Source organism: Octopus sinensis, linkage group LG1 (assembly GCF_006345805.1).
Source record: "Octopus sinensis linkage group LG1, ASM634580v1, whole genome shotgun sequence".
NCBI lineage: Eukaryota > Metazoa > Mollusca > Cephalopoda > Octopoda > Octopodidae > Octopus > Octopus sinensis.
Window position 1 is genome coordinate 139,940,550 of NC_042997.1, and position 16,963 is coordinate 139,957,512.

The 16,963-nt window shown below is 33.1% G+C and overlaps 1 protein-coding gene across 3 annotated transcripts in view; it reads left to right on the forward strand.

Annotated features, from left to right (window-relative positions):
* LOC115210163 (malonate--CoA ligase ACSF3, mitochondrial) overlaps positions 1–14,959 on the forward strand; it is a 61,471-nt gene extending 46,512 nt beyond the window's left edge. For 2 of the 3 annotated variants that reach the window (XM_029778638.2, XM_036505248.1), the window contains exon 8: positions 62–4,263. In XM_029778638.2, coding sequence (XP_029634498.1) covers positions 62–456 — 395 coding nt within the window. In that variant the 3' untranslated portion in view covers positions 457–4,263. Of the gene's footprint in view, positions 1–61; positions 4,264–14,830 lie in introns of those variants that run through there. The other variant, XR_005000300.1, reaches the window with a different exon arrangement.
* The last annotated feature ends 2,004 nt before the right edge of the window (positions 14,960–16,963 follow it).

The following is a 16,963-nucleotide window of genomic DNA, read 5'->3' on the forward strand; positions in this document are numbered from 1 at the left end:
ATATTCTTTTAAATTTTCATAAGAAATTCAACTGTTAATGCTTTTAATACCTTTATTTCAGGTGATACAGCTATTTATGAAAATGGTGTGTATTCAATAATGGGACGTACTTCTGTGGATATTATTAAGAGTGGAGGTTATAAAATAAGTGCTCTTTATGTTGAGCGACACCTGTTATCACATCCACAAATTACGGACTGTGCTGTGATAGGACTTCCTGATATTACTTGGGGACAGCGTATTGCTGCTGTCCTTGTTCTTAAAGAAGGTGCTGATGAAATGCCACTTGAGAGTTTACAGAGATGGGCTGAAAATCTTATGCCTTACTATCAAGTCCCTACAGTTGTGCGATATCTTAAGGCCATGCCTCGAAATGCCATGGGTAAAGTCAACAAAAAGGACATTTTTGCAACTGTTTTCCCAGAGTTCAACAGGTCTTCAAGGACAATAAGATAAAATATTTTTCCTCCTTTTCTATAAATGGAAATTATTAACAAATGGTTTTTGAAAAGGATGTGAAACAAAGATATAGGTTTGGAATTAGTAAGTGATTTTTATGACTTATTATTGTATTACAAATGTAGAAACTGATCACCAGCTGGTTTATTTGATGTGACAGTGTAGTTGGTGATCACTGGTTGGTGTGATTAGTAATTTGCTTACTATAAAAAAACATTGTAATAGTGATATTCCAATCACAGAAATATGGGGTGTTACATCATTCATCATCAGTCTTCCATGCTCTCTAGAGAAAGATTTGAATTTATAAATAGTGAAATCTTGAATGAAATGAAGTAGAGAAATTTAGACAAATGAGGGCAACAACAGTGGTTAATGTTTTTTATTACTTAATGAAGTAGATTGTAGTAGGATTGCCAGAACCACTAACTATCTTAGATGCTGTTATTGCCTTAAGCTTCCCATTACCTTAGTAATTTCTGTTGGAATACACAGCCTTTGCTTCAATTAATTTTCAAAATAATGAAGAATTTAGTAAAATAACTTTATTAAGCTGGCATTTGGAATAGATTTACATGAAATTTTTATGGAAGGTTTTAATTTAGATTACTTTAAAATAGGAAGTCGGTGGCATAGAACCAAGAGCAGTCTCAGGTGGATTGGTATCAAGGGGACTAGATAGAAATAGATACTATTAAAACAATAAAAGAAATGGGGTAGGGGAGTTTAGATAATATTTAAACTACCAAATATTGTAATGTTTCACTACTATGATAATTCAGACCTTCACTAATGTGTCTACTAAATATCATTGTCTCCATTATCACAATCCTTATGTCACAACTGTTGTAGTGACCTGGATGGAATGAATGGCATGGTATCACTACTGTTGTATGCAGTAAACACTGTAAGATGCCATTGGCAACCTTAAGGGGATAGGTTTGGCAGAGATTAAAAGATTGGAATTTATATCAATGAAAAAATGGATGTGATGGCTTAAAGAATCTACCTGGTGGAGTTTAAAATGCTATCAATTGTGATGATATGAATATCCATCTACGTGCTAGAGAAAGATGTTTCTATCTACATCAGCTTCTAATCTGTAGTATCCTTAAAATAATCATTTTAGTATATATATAATAAATGGTTTGATGTCATTATATTTGTTACTATTAGATGTTGCAAATGGTGATGATTCACATGTGTGAACAATAGTTACCAGTGAATAGTTAGACTACTTCTTTGTCATTGCTTTTATAGTGTGCCAATTCATTCTATTGTCTAACTAGTAAACTGGTATCGGAAACCACCCATTAGATTTTTAGTGTGTCATGGGTGAGGGTGCACGACCTAGTGATTAAAGTGTTGCACTCATGATGGCAAGATTGTGGGTTTAATTTCCGGACAAGGTGATGTGTTGTGTTCTTGAGCAAAACACTTCATTTTATGTTGTTCTGCAATCACTTCAACATCTGATTTATAACACACTGTGCACTTGTACAGGTAATGTTGATCTGAAGGAAGGAGTGAGCTTATGTGAATGCAGACATTTGATGACTGTGACCAAATCATCTGTGCAGGTTGTTCAGCAAGAAATTGCAGAACTGTTTTTCTTCAACCTGCGATGCTCTCATATACATATACTGTGTCGTGGGTGTTAGTGATCACTGAAACATTGTGTTGTTTTTACTTTCCTCATCCACCCCAAACTAAAAGGTATTAAATCATCATGCCCACTCTTAATATTTAGTTCAATTCAGTCTGTAAATACTGGATGGTGTGAGTAGTATGGTGTTATAGTTGAAGTGGTGGTTTTCTGTTGTCAAAATTGTTGGAAGTAACTATTAATACATGTCCTTTGCCTTTATTGTTAAAAGGTTAGCATTATCATTTCAATAGTCAAATTTAGGTGTTTCTTTCTACACCAGTTTGACTGCATCAACATCCATTATGATAATTGCTGTGTGTAGGTACTTCAATACTATACACAATGTCTATATTTACATCAGGTACAGATTGTCAAAATTTCTACCACAGTACTGTACCTGTTATTAATATCCATATATATTTACTGAGTAATATATCTGCTACAATATTGTGTCCTAATATTAATCTCAACTTTTATGTTGTCTCTCCCAGTGCTGTATCAATTACAACAGGCATTATGTACAGGTGCCACTCAACCACTGTTAGTGTACCCACTGCAGTACTATCTCCATTATTAACAGCCATATATTCAGGTATTTTAGCATGTCTACACTAGCTACATGTTTTACAGACATGTCTATTATAATACTCTGTTATAACAATTCTCTATGAAGGTGTATTATGTCAGTCTTTGTCTTCACATTTGCACCACAACTTACTGGTGTTAAGTTCCAGTTGAATTTCATGGCTTGTATTTTTTTTTTACTTTTGCTACAAAGTAACCTTATCATTTAATTGTAACATTTAGAAGTGTTACATCATTATACTCTGTCTTCATGCCTACAGCATTCATTGTAAAAGTTTTACATTAGCTCTAATCTTCATGAGAGTTTGGCTGAAGATGATAAATTTAGTTCCTGTTTTGCTTGTGTTTCTTAGTTAAGTTTTGACATAAGAACAAAAGTACTGAAGAAAAGTTTTTTTAGTCAACATTAATCAGTAAGTGGGCCAAAAACTGCTTGGGGTGTTATATTGAGCCCAAACTTTTGTCGACAGCAATATTTTTTCCATATTTCTCGCAATAATTCCTTATTTTTATTGTACACTTCTCCATAAAATTCTTTTTTCACTTTAAAGCTTTACAGTTTTGTGGGTTTTTAAAAATATTTTACATACATCTCAACTGGGTATGCACTTTAAGTATCATGTCTTGGTAACCTCTGTGGCCAGGATCTGCTTTTCTTGAATAGTAGCAGCTTCATTGGTGAACAATTTATATGATTCAACTTAAGTGTTACTAGGCTTCAGATTTTTCCAAGTGACATTCTTACTCTAATAGGTGTATTACAAGTGTCTCAATTCATGTATTTGTTTGTGTGAGAGCTTTATCAACTCAAACAACTCAGGTGTTTCTTGTCATTCACTGGGATGGGCATTTCTGTAGTATGCCAGTTCTTTGTACTTTTATCACTAATTTACTTCTTGTTGAGACAATGTTTTCTAATTCATTCATGATTGTTAGTGAGCCTAGCAGTCACTTAGGCTTTGTCTAGATACTGCTATGGTCTATATGCTCCTATTTAGCACCATACCTAGTGTATCTATCAAGTTGTAACAATAATTGTTTTCTGTTTCTTCAATGACAACTAAAACAAAATAGTGGTTAATGGAGGTGTGTTTAATCATAAACATAGTTACTATTGTTTTCAATGACCTTCCCCATCTGATATCAAGCTTTTTAATGGTGTATGTATAAAATCCTTTTGCTTTTGACCTAAAATAATAGGCTAACTCATCATTGACCTTGATTTGAAGTTAGTTTAAGATCATCCAAAAGACTTAAACTTTTAAACATGTGATAATTACAAAGGGTGAGGTCCAGGGAATATGGTGGATGAAGTGGATGAGTTCTTCCAGGAGATTTTTGGTCTTTCATGCAGTATGGGGTCATGCACTATCATGATGAAGGACGGTCCCTTTCCTATTTGCTAAAGACTAATCTTTTTGTTCAAAGTTGTTTTTAAATGCCTTGACTGTTGGCATAAACTTCAGCTCTGAATATTTATTGTTTAACAGCTTGTAATAAATGATTCACTGCACATCGACCATACACTTAAAAAAAAAAAAAAACCTCCTTTTGATGCAAGCCTGGTGAAACCACTGGCACCTCTGCTTAGCATTGTGGTAAAGAATCCACTTATCCTCAGTAATGGCTTTGTCCAGGGAAGGTACTTGAAGCTGACAGGAACGCAATGATGCACAGTATTTAACACGTCTGCAATTTTCTGCTGACAGGTCATATGGAATTCGCTTTCTAACCTTTGACACTTTATCAAATCTTCTCATTTCACAATGGACCATCATATGGTTAATATTCAATGCCTGCTGAGTTTCCTAATTGTAATGGTTAGGTTAGCATCATCAACTGCTTCTAATACTTTGGAACCTAGTCTTCTTGGGCAACCTTCACTTGACTCCTTTAGAGTGAAGTCCTTTCTGAAACTAGAAAACCATCTCTTACATGTTCTTTTATACACCCTGCCATCTCCATGTGTGCTTTTGATGGAATTTGCTGCTGCTTATTCATTATTCTCTCTTTGAAGTTCATTGAGTACAGCATACTGAATGCGTTCTTTATATGGAGCAAACATTAAGTTGATTGCACAACTCAAATTGTTCTGCAGCATTTTTGTATGCATTCACATACATAGGTGCAGGCATGGCTGTGTGGTAAGAAGCTTGCTTCCCAGCCGCACTGTTCCAGGTTCAGTCTCACCGCGTGGCACTTTGGGCAAATGTCTTCTACTTTATATAGGCCTTGGGTTGACCAAAGCCTTGTGAGTGGATTTGGCAGATGGAAACTGAAAGAAGCCCATTGTATATGTATGTGTGTCTGTGTTTGTGTCCCCCCCTACCATTACATGACAACTGATGCTGGTGTGTCTCTGTCCCTGTAACCTAGCAGTTCAGCAGATGAGACCAATAGAATAAGTACTAGGCTTGCAAAGAATAAGTCCTAAGGTTGATTTCTTTGGCTAAAACCCCTAAGGTGGTGCTCCAGCAATACCGCAGTCAAATGACTGCAATAAGTAAAAGAATAAAAGAATACATTGTCTAGAGTTGTAATCCTTGCTAAGTAGATTTGATGAAGCCCTAAGTAAAGAAATCTTAAGGAGTCAGATCTGGCATCCTAGTTGGCCAATGATTTGAAAACTTATGCAGATTATCTCATAATTGTTGCTTCTCTATTTATAGATGTGATCTGCTTCTGCTATGTCCAATCTTTCTGCTGTACATGCTGTTTTTGACTGTGTGGTTATGGAAGTATCTAGACATTATCAGTTACTTTGGTCAGTTACAAAGTAACTTGCATGAGTTACTGCCTTTTAGAATTTCCTCAATCCAATATTTTTTAAAAAGAATATATCATTATATGTAGTATATTCATATTATGTATGGATTAATATGTCATTCAGCATATTTTAGGAATGATGTGTCTGCATTGAAATTGTATTTTATGTAACTGCTAATAAATGCTTGTTCTTCTGTTGTCTGATGCGTTTTGTTCAAAAAGAAAATTGCAAGTTATAATTGATGGTGTCCTGCAAACTGACTGGTCTCCTTTAAATTTGAGACCATAACTTCTCTATTGATACCTTCAACTAATTTTTAAAAAGTCTGAAGTGTTCTAAGAGTGAAGTTAGTCTCTTCTATGAGTCCTATTTTTATGTTGCACAACCTTTGGAACAGACACGTAATTGTGCCTTGGAGAGAGGCTTGATGTCTAAATAAATCTGCAACTGATTCAGCTACCATTGGTTTACCAGTATTCGACTTTCCTTGAAAAACTCCAAGATTAGTTTTTGGAAATTTTTTGGTTACTATACAGTAAATGCCATTAATGAATTTAAATTCTGGTATGTCTTGTGTTTCTATAATTTTCTTAAATATAATGGAACATTAATGTTGTGGTTGTCAGCACTTGGTTGCAACCCTCTCTCTAGAATATTGATGTATTCCTTAGCATTGGCAGCCTTGTTGCATCAATTAAGTTCACCGATGCCTGCAGATAATGCTTCCCACACCATGATTCTACCACAACCATGCTTAACAGTTGTCTGTAGGCTATCTGGCCTGAATCATTCATTCGATCTTCAACGACAATGTTCTGGTGCATCGCTACATAAAAAAACCTTGACTCATTCAAACCATTCTGAATTAAAGTGCAATCTATCTTTGATCTTCTTCTTTGACAGCTAAAGCTTCTTTGCACATCTTTTTGAATGAGCCATTCAGAACACATAATATTTGAAATTTTACAACTGGCTTCTTTGACTCTGTACACAGTGGTATTTTGAACCAGCTTCCCATTCTATTATTGGTTTGACTCATGTGGTCATCCAATAAGGAATTTGTAGTCATGTGAGGTGCAGTTTCCAAAGCATCGTTAGTCTTTTATAGACATTATCTCAGTGAACGTTCTTGTTGCTACATTCATATTTGATGTTTTTATAGCATTTAGGAACTTTCTATTGAAAATGAATGTTAGCATGTCCTGTTGCTCTTGGTATGAACCCCGAATCTCCATAAATGTGTTTGATTCAGATGTATCATTATCCTTTTCAATGCTCCTCATTGTAGGTTGGTTAATACCATCAACAGTATCACTGAGTATTTTCAGAATATTCATCCAATATGTTTCACTACAGTAGCTGCACTTGCAATTAATCCCATAGCTCCACTATGTACAGTTTTGTTGATGAACTGTTCGTCTATGTCTCAAGTCCCATTAGACTCATTTTCATAAGCTTGGTCATGTTCTTTGGCTACTTAGTCAAGTCTCTTTTTTGGGACATAGAATCCTTTCTTATGCAAGTGTGTACTGTATCCTAAGAAGTCATATTTTGGCCAATGGTATTCTGTCATCATCAGCATCTTTCTTTAACTTCTTCCTTGGTGGTGGCATGTACCCAACTGTACCTTTTTTGCTTGTTTCTATTTATAGAATATATATCATAATTGTAATATTCTTATTGCAATTTATGGCATTGGTTATCAAATATAGACAACTAGCAGCGTTGCCCGGGTATGTAAGAAACTTTGTCGATAAGCAATGCGCTTTACCTTTTTACCCTTTTTTGTACTCATTGAACCGTTATTTTGTAAAATGAAGCCTAAAAGGCATTCAAGGCACCGTTCCCTTGCATGCATGAAAAAAATCTATGATAGTCAAAGTGCATTTTCTGGTTTTGTTTAGCACACCCAACCCAGTTCTGCGGGATCAGTGTCGCGACAGGAATGCATGGGTTGGGAGTTTGACTGGCAGAGGTGATAAGGTTGTACATGCCGGCCCTTTTGACCCCCCCCCAACCCAATTTGGGTTCGGACCACAGCTAAGCCCCACTTAATCCAGTCTAGTGAAAGGGGGCTCGGGAGCCTCTAGTAGGCAACGACTAATCCCGATCTAGTCCTTTCCCTGTAGGGAACGAAGGCACATGTGTAGGTTGCAACGTCTTCTCTTCACTCCAATACTTCTGTGTATACAACGTTCCTAGCTGTTCCTTTGGGCGAAAGCATGAAAACATCATTGCGCCTCCCAATGCATGAACAGCCCATGTAGAGTTGACTGTGGGTGAAGCACTGTTCGCCCAAATGTAACTTGCCGCTGCAGCAGCGATTAGCATAAGTATGCCAAGGTTATGTTGTCTGGTCATGTTTTGTCTCGTTGACTGCTTGAAGTGACTGTGTTGGGGGTAAAGTCTCGGAGGTAAGTTCTTCCTGGTAGGAATTGGTTCACCAAAACTTAGGTTAGTCTGGAGGTTTCAATGTAATCTTTGGTTTGTATGTGGGATACCTTGAAGATTAAGTCTGCGTCCCCTAGACCGTCTGTGGTTTGTGTTTAATACACAAATCGGTTTGCTATGTGTGCCACATATGATGTAATTAACCGATTTTTTTCCAGTAATAACGTATCCTATTGAAATAAAAAGGGTCATATAGCTCCTTGGAGCAGACATGATGCTCGCTGTGAATTTTTAAAAAAATTCTTGCCATTTGTTAAAGATATTGTTGAAAATATGTCATCTTGAATTTGAACGCGATTTCCCAAAATGGCATGATTTTATCGATTTTTTTTCGATGGTAAGGTATTGCATGGAAAACTAACATTAGAATTAAGTTCCTTAGGGTAACATTAAGCTTCACCATGAGTTTGGTGAAAATCAACTGCAAGTTGCGAAAACTACAACGGAAAATGTGTTGCATATGATAAGCTTAGATTCTCGACCCCATGCCGAATTTATTGATTTTTTTTCAGAACTGGGGGAACTTTTCAAAATTTTCGCTGCGTTAGTTTTGAATTATGTGTGTGTCAAGTTTCATCAGAATCGGTTGAACAGGGTACAACCTGACAGACACACAGACAGACAGACTGCCTTTTATATATGTAGAGATGACCAAATCACCTGTCTGGTGTTACATCATCCCAGTTTTTCATATTTACATGTTTGTTTATAACAAATATTTCCCCCACCTTGCTGTATTTATTCTAACAGGCTAAATGTAGAGGTGTTGCAATACCATTATAATTGCACCAGCCTTTGATAATATTTTCTTACTGAAATTATTATGACCAATGACACGTTAGTAACTAATTTATGGTGAGAATTGTATAGTGTAATTCTTGAGATCTTAATTGATGATTGTCTTTCACTACTGTTGTAATGAACACAGGATACAGTGACTTTCCATATCACTGTATGGTATATGATATGGTTTCAGATATTTTTACCATTGTTTTCAGCAACAGCTGGTACAGTAACCAGTAGTTGTTGTAATGCTAGCTTGAGACTGCAGCAACATTTCTTCTCTGGTACTGTATATATTATGGCAAGTACTATAGGGAGATGTTTCCACACCTTACCTGCACTAACAGTTTTGCCTCTCTGTTACAGTGTCTATTATCACTATTCTTGCACAGAGATATTTTCATGCCTTATACCAGCTTCTGATTGCAATAACATATTCACCGAGTTACTATGTTTATTATAACAGTCCCTATAACACTAGAATGTAACAACTTTGCTTTCATGTTGCTGTATCAACTATGACAATCTCTAAATATACATGTTTTTTCACTATACTTCCACCAGCTACAAACATCTCCAAAGTGATGTTGTATCTATGACAAGCTTTATTACTTGGAGTTGTTTTCTTACCTTATCCACACCAGCTTGAGATTATAGTAATATCTCTATTCTGGTTCGGAGTCTATCATGACAAACCCTGTATAAAGATGTTTTCACACACTACACCAGCCAGAGATTGTAATATTTCTTCTGTAATGCTGTATCAATTATCACACCTATTTTTTATATTATCTACAGACCTTAGTAATTTACAGTATATACTACAGTGCTGAGACCATTTTATGTGAAGGATCCCCTTCAGAAGGGAAAAGATATCCATTTTGGATAAGGACCCTATTTTTGTCAAAGATCTAAGATTTACACAGTGAAGAAATTGATGATATGGCTAATCTTAATTGTCATTAAATTTTTCATAATCTCTTTTGAACTGTTTGTAAATGAAACTGCTCTGATACTGCTTTGTTTTGTTGAAGCTGGTTTACTGAGTTCTTGTCTACAGAGCATGTCATGACTCCTGATCTGATTTGGTGTATCTTCCTTTATGCGTATGCAACTGCTTCTGCCATAGTCATCATGACATGAGCTATGTAGGAGTGCTTTTTGCACCATACCTAGTGTCTGTATTTACATCAACTACAGACTGCAGTAACATCTCTACTGTTTTACTGTATCCATCATAACATGGATTGTGTAGAGGTATTAGCACTACACTTTGTGATTCTATTCCAGCTACTGTTTTACAGTATCCATTATGACCTGCACTATGTAGAAGTATTTTAATACAATACCCAGTATTTATACCTACACTGCTGCAGCAACTTCAAATTTTTCACAATATCTTTGTGATTTGGATCCTTCTAACCTAAAAACTTTGGAATTACTTTTGAATAAAACTGAAACCCCTTCGTACAAGTTGTTCATTGTACTATCAAATTCTGCATCAGAAATTTTTTCAGTATCAGGACCATATATTGGCTTTCAATTTAATGTCAAACAAACCAAGAAACTTTTGGCATAAATACATGAAATAGGCTCCAATCTTTTGATGGAGCTTTGACAAATTGCTTTCTTAGTCCAAGTTTAATATGGTTCAGTTGTTGCAGTACTTTATCTGTATTCACTTTTTTCTGGGTTTTTTTCGGTTTGCTTATTCCTTCTAAATCCAATGTAAATTTTTAGCTCTGCTGTCTCAGTCACAAAGAAAACAAATTTTGTATACTGAGCTAAGAAATACTGAACTTCCTGGTCCTCACTTATGAACCAGTAGTGTTCATAATAATTTTCTGTGAAATGTAAAATTTTGGTGGGTTTTTTTTGGTAAATACTGTAATCCTCTGAATTTACTAAAGAAATATTGAAAAAAAATAAGAAGAAAATTTTTTTCTTTTAAATTTCAGGAAGGAAAAATACTTTCATTTTAGAAGTGTGCATTGTGATAAGTAAAAGAAATAGATAACTTAGAAGTAATTAATTAGAAACAGCATTTAAAACCATATTAATTATAAAATATAAGGAATATATAAGAATCAGTGGAATTTTCCTGACTGTTACTTCATTTTCTCACACCATAGAAGTTTGAAAATATAGACCTGAAGCATATCTTTTTCATTTTTTTTCCACGTGATTCTATTAAGTTCAGTGTACTTTCTGTGAATTTCATCATCTAGATCAATACTTTCTGATTATGTATAATAACTGAGTGTTCATAAATACTACCATTTATTTTATCAATGATATTGTACATATGCCACCCTTCGAATATAATGTGTGTCTTTGAAAGAATATGGTTTAATTAAAGACAAGAGAAACGGTGTTGTTTGGTCATGAACTGCTTGTGCAAAACATCTGTCACTTGTGCATTCAATACCACCAAATACTCTGTCCTGCATTGATTTTATATTTATTGTATTACCTCAGAGAAATGGCTCTTGGTTATTTCTACTATTATAATAGTTTCATTTTTCAAGTCCATACTATCCAATTTCTATTACATGGAAAAATACAAGCAAGAGAAATAATATTCTTAAGATTATAAACCTGGAAAAGTTCAGGACAAGTTATTACATCTGGTAAAGTACAGAACAAGAAAATTTTTACTTAAAATATTGCAGCTAAGGATAAAATTTCAAATAAAATATTTAGATTTAGAAAATATTAGCTTTTATTAAAACTAAAAAATTTATTACAAGTTATTACTTGTTTCTTCTATTAAAAGTTAAAATTAACTCAAAATATTTTTTACACTTTAAAAATTCATTTTTTAAAATTATTAATTAATAATTAGAAATTTGAAAATAGGTTATAAAAAATAATAGTAGTACATAATTAGTTATATATTAGTTATCTACCTATAACAGCAAATTCAGTAAAATTTGCTTGAGTTATTGCCAAGTTTTCGTATTTTTAGTCTTGACTCAATGCCTATTTTTTACATAATGAATTTGCCTACCATATATACCATTCTACTTGTCCTGAACTTTTCCAAGTGTAATAAACTTGTCCTGTACTTTTCCAGGTTTATAATTTTGAGAATATTATTTCTCTTGCTCGAATTTTTCCATGTTATCCATGTTTTTTCCAGGCTATGCTATTATGCTAATTAATAATTTAAGATTTTACCTTATTGAAAATTGAATAATAAATTTAATAAATTTCTAAATATTATTTTAATTTTTTTCATTTTTATGATTAAATTATTATTATTATTAAATTAAAATAAAAAGTCTAATCTAAAAAAAATAATAATAAGATTAGTATTTGAATTTTACCATCTTGAAGGTTGCAGCATGGCTCACCAATCGGTTACAAACAAAAAGATCCCAAAACCATCAGTTACCAGGCTCACCTTAAGTAACCTAGATTTTGAGTTGGTGATAATAGCAATGACTGCTGCTGATCTAGATCTACCAATAATGATTCAATACAACAGTAATTATGAAAGCATATCAGATACACACAAGTGAAAATTACCTACATTCCCATAAAACAAAAATTGATATATGAAAGCCTCTTTAAATTAACTTCGATGTTAAATAATAAGTTTAGAATTTAATTACTTTATAATAATGCCTTTTCTGGACAGCCTTACTGTGTGCCTTCAGGTCTGTTCATAGAGACAGTCAAAAATGACTATTCTTTCCCCAATAAAATTAGATGTGTATATCTGAAGCATATTAACACATTAATGAACTAGCCTGATGAAATAATTAAAAAAAATGAAAGCAACTAAAAAGAAATCAGCAAAAGAAAAAAGCAGAAAGCAAGTAAGGCTGAAAGAGAAAATTAATAATAAAAGTTAAACTTATTTAAGTGCAATAGCATATTAAAAATTACTTTATTAATTAGATATTAAAGTTTTAAAAAAAGTTGTTGAATATAAGCACTTTTGACTAATGCCTTTTCTGAACAGCCTTACTACATGACTTCATTACTGCTCATACAGAAATGTCTATATTCTATCAAGTGAATTTGCAATTTTAGATAAAATAAAGTTATTTTTTATACAAATTTATTTTCTTGCAATTATTAATAAATTATATGCATTTTTATAAGCAAAAAATTATTGATTACATAAGGAACACCAACTACAATATAATCGTCTTGAATTTGCAACATTGCTCACCAAACAATAACAAATTGCAAGACCCTGAGTTAATGAAAATAATAATTGTTGTTAATTGAAATGAAAAATACACGTTTGTGTTATGTAATAAATGTAATCTAATTAACAATGGTCAATGACATAACTTCATTGCTAATAAAATTAAAAGTAATATAAAATATAATCACTTAAAATTGTACCTTTTCTGAATAGCCCTTCTTCATGATTCATAGAGACAGTCACAAGTGGCTATATTTTATTGAATAATTTAAATTGTTTAAGACAAAAATTAATATGAAGTTATTTATAAAACCTTCATTGGAAAGCTGAAAAATTGGATTATTAAAACAAACTTGTTTACTTTGAGATTGTAGTGTTAAGAATCTCATTTTTTTTATTTTGAAATCTTTTTATTTAAAATTTTAAAAAATAATTTTTAAAGTTTCCAATAACATTTTTTTCATAAAATAATTTTAAAAATTTTCTATATTTTGAAAATATTTTTTTTGCAACATTTTTCTTAATAAAAATTATGTATTTAAAATTAAAACTTTTCATGTTAAATTTTGCAATAAAAAAATAACTGTTATTACTACCTTTAAATTACATATAAATATGAGTTTTCATAAAATAAAAAATATATTCTTTTAGTAAAATTATTTTTTTATTTTAAGGTTTAATACTAGGTTGAGGAAAAAGTTTGTGCGCCGTGTTTAAATAATAAATTTTTATGCAAGAATTTATTCAAAAACAACTATTCTTCAAAATAAAGACCATCCTTTTCCATGACCTTCTGCCAATGATCTGCAAGCTTTTGGATTTGGTTAAAGTACCAATCCTTCGGCTTTGAACCGAAAAATTCTTGACAGGCTTCTTCAACTTCATTGAATGAGTCAAATCGGTGACCTTTCATAAAGTGCTGCATTGATTGGAAGATACTGTACTTAGATGGAGCAATGTCTGGACTATAGGCTGGATGTAGCAGAACTTCCGCACCATCCAATTCTTCAATCTTGTTTCTGGTCTTTCTAGCAGTATATGGCTTTACTTTGTCTTGTTGAAACAAAGCGCATTTTTGACGAACAAGTCATAGGTACTTTTTAACAGTGAGTCACCATTGGACATAACATGAACTGAATGAACACACATACCACAAAAATATATAAAAAAGCATTATTTTAATACGGTGCATGAACTTTTTCCTCAACCTAATAATTTTCTTGCTTTCAAGTATTCATATTGTTTTAATTTTTTCTAAATAATAGATCTTCCACCAATTATTCTTTTCAAATTTGCAGAAAAAAAAACAAGCAAACACAGAAATGTGAGGGAAATTATTTTTAATACTGTTTATAGCTGCTTTCTCCAAGTCAACCAATTTATTTTACACTCAAATTCATTTCTTTAATAAATTTAAATACCAAATCATAATTTGCTTCAGATTTACTGTTTGTTATGCAGTAAAGTAGAGGCGCTGTTTTACTTTCACAAATTAGTGCATGGATCGTGTATAACTGCTTACCTAAAGGAGCGCAGTCAAATGTTCCATCACAAAACCATAAAATTTCTAAATTTTTCACAGTATCAAATATAGAAACCTCATCATTTGTATATAGTAAAAAAATTATCATCTCTTGATGTTTTAAACAATTCATCTTCATTAATAACTGGTCTTTCCCTTCGCACTGTACATTTAAAAGATTCCATTTTCGGTAAACATCCAGCAACGCTCAAGGGGATATTGGAAGCTACGGTTTCGACTATAGAGCTCAGCAATTGTTCAGCTCATCCAGCAAGAAGCTTTATTTCTTCCTTAACTTTTGCAGCGTGATTTTCTATCCGTGTAGGTGGATGTACATGTTCAGAATGAGTTGTGCTAATTTTATCATTAATCGTTGTCAGTCTAGCACTGCACAGTTTACAATTTGCGCATGTCCAGTAAGTCTTTTCTTTTCTGGTTCTATCAATTATATAGGTGTACCGTTGTTGAGAAGTTTTCTGCCTCATTCCGTTTTGATGAACTCCATGATCGATACTTCCGCATGCTGACTTATTGTCCAATTGGTGAATTGTCTGCACACGAAATAAATATTGAGTATTTCTTCTAAATCTTGGATCAGAGTGTTTTAATTTGTTTGTTATAAACATATAAGAGGGCACTTTTCCATACTGCCTATTGCAAGTGATCCCAAATTTTCCTTTAGGAAACAAAATAGGGAAACACATTAAATCCAAATTTGGATTGTCATCTTTCAACAAATTTCCTTCAACTTTTTTGATCTTGAAAATTTCAATACCTTTTTCATTTGGTAAATTTGGATACATTTTTTGAACTGTATGATGCTTATAAATAGTATCAGCCTCTTGTTTGGACAAATAACAAATAGTCATCAGACTCAGTTGAGCTATTTTATCCAGTACATAAGACAATGTCATTGAGATCATTTGTTGTGTCAATTGCAATATCTTTGTAAATCTCATATGTGTAGTTACATATATACATATACAAACAAAAGCAACAAAATCAGAAAGACAACTATGGCTAAAAATTCCTACAAATAATAGAGAAAAGAGTTAATAGGTAAATGTATAATGAAATTAATATGTAATAATAATAATAGTAATACTAATAAAAATTAAGTAATGAATATAATATATAATAAAATAATGATAATAATTTTGGCACAAGGCCAGCAATTTCAAGTTTTGGGGCTAAGTCGATTACATCAACCTCAATGCTCAACTGGTACTTATTTTATCGACCCTGAAAGGATGAAAGGCAAAGTTGACCTCTGCAGAATTTGAACGCAAAGACATGAAATACTGCTAAGCATTGTGTCCAGCTTGTCGCCTTAATAATAGTCATAACTAGCAGTACCTGTGGAAATTCCACAGTAAATATGAAAATTTTTAGATGATTGGCAGTTTGTATAACACTATAAAAATTAGTGTTTCATTTGAAATTGTATATTCTGTATTATTTTCATTTAAAAAGAAAACCTTTCAGTTCTTCTAGATGAGTTTGTAATCGAGGGGAATGACTTTCTCATTCTCTCAGCAATTAAGATGCTCATATATAAATTGAAGAGCTTCACAATGATTACAAAGAATATTCGTGTCACCAATGTTGTATCTATCAACCATATATTTACAGTTTTTTTGACATTTTCTCATTTTCTATTCTATTTTGAACACATTCACTTACCTGTTGTATTCGCTTTGATTTGTATTTTTTCTTCTACTTTGCTACTCCCATACTTGTTCTAGAGATTTGACCCTCTGCTTCTCTTTATATCATCGTTTATACCATCTCATTCTTTCTCTTCTTGACTTACATCCTCTGCCATCCCCATTTTATAAAGAAACATCAATTTTCAAGCAAACAAACAATAAATAATTGCACTTACATAAAAAAAATTTAGTTCAATAAAGAAAAAACAACTATGCATTTCACTCACTCATCTCATGTTGCCATCTCTTCAAGTGAAGTCAGCACCCTTTCTGCCTCCACATGGGTGGTTGTTGTCACCACAAAATCATCCATGAAGCCCCTTATAGGATGTTGACAGTTGCCTAATTCCATTGTTGGTCCTTGGCCTTCATTATCAGCAGCTGTTATGAGGAGATTCATTTCCATGTTGAAAAGGATGGGGAAATTGTGCAACCAGTTATAATTCCTTTCTCCAGGTCTTCTCACTGAATTGTAAAGTGGGCTGTTTTAAAGCATAACTAGATGCCTCCAAAGTAGCTGATAATTATTCTCTTAATGTACAGAGAAACATGGTAGTAATTGAGGGCTGCATATATGAGAGCATATATGCAATTGATCCATATGCATTTGCCAGACCACTGTCAACTTGACTTGCTTCTTTTGACCTCCCAGATCAACTGGCTGAGATCACTAGTAAAAAACCTGGAACCCCACCTTTCTGGATAGAGGTGTTTATGTGTCCATTCTTAGTCATGTATGAGGTCATCCTTTTGGCCAATACTGAAAAGAAAAATTTCCCTTAACACTCAGAAGGGAGATAGTCTTGAATTAGCTAGTGGCTGAGGAGTTTTCTTCCTTTGACACAAAACATCCTTCTGCCTTCTTTCAGCATGGTGG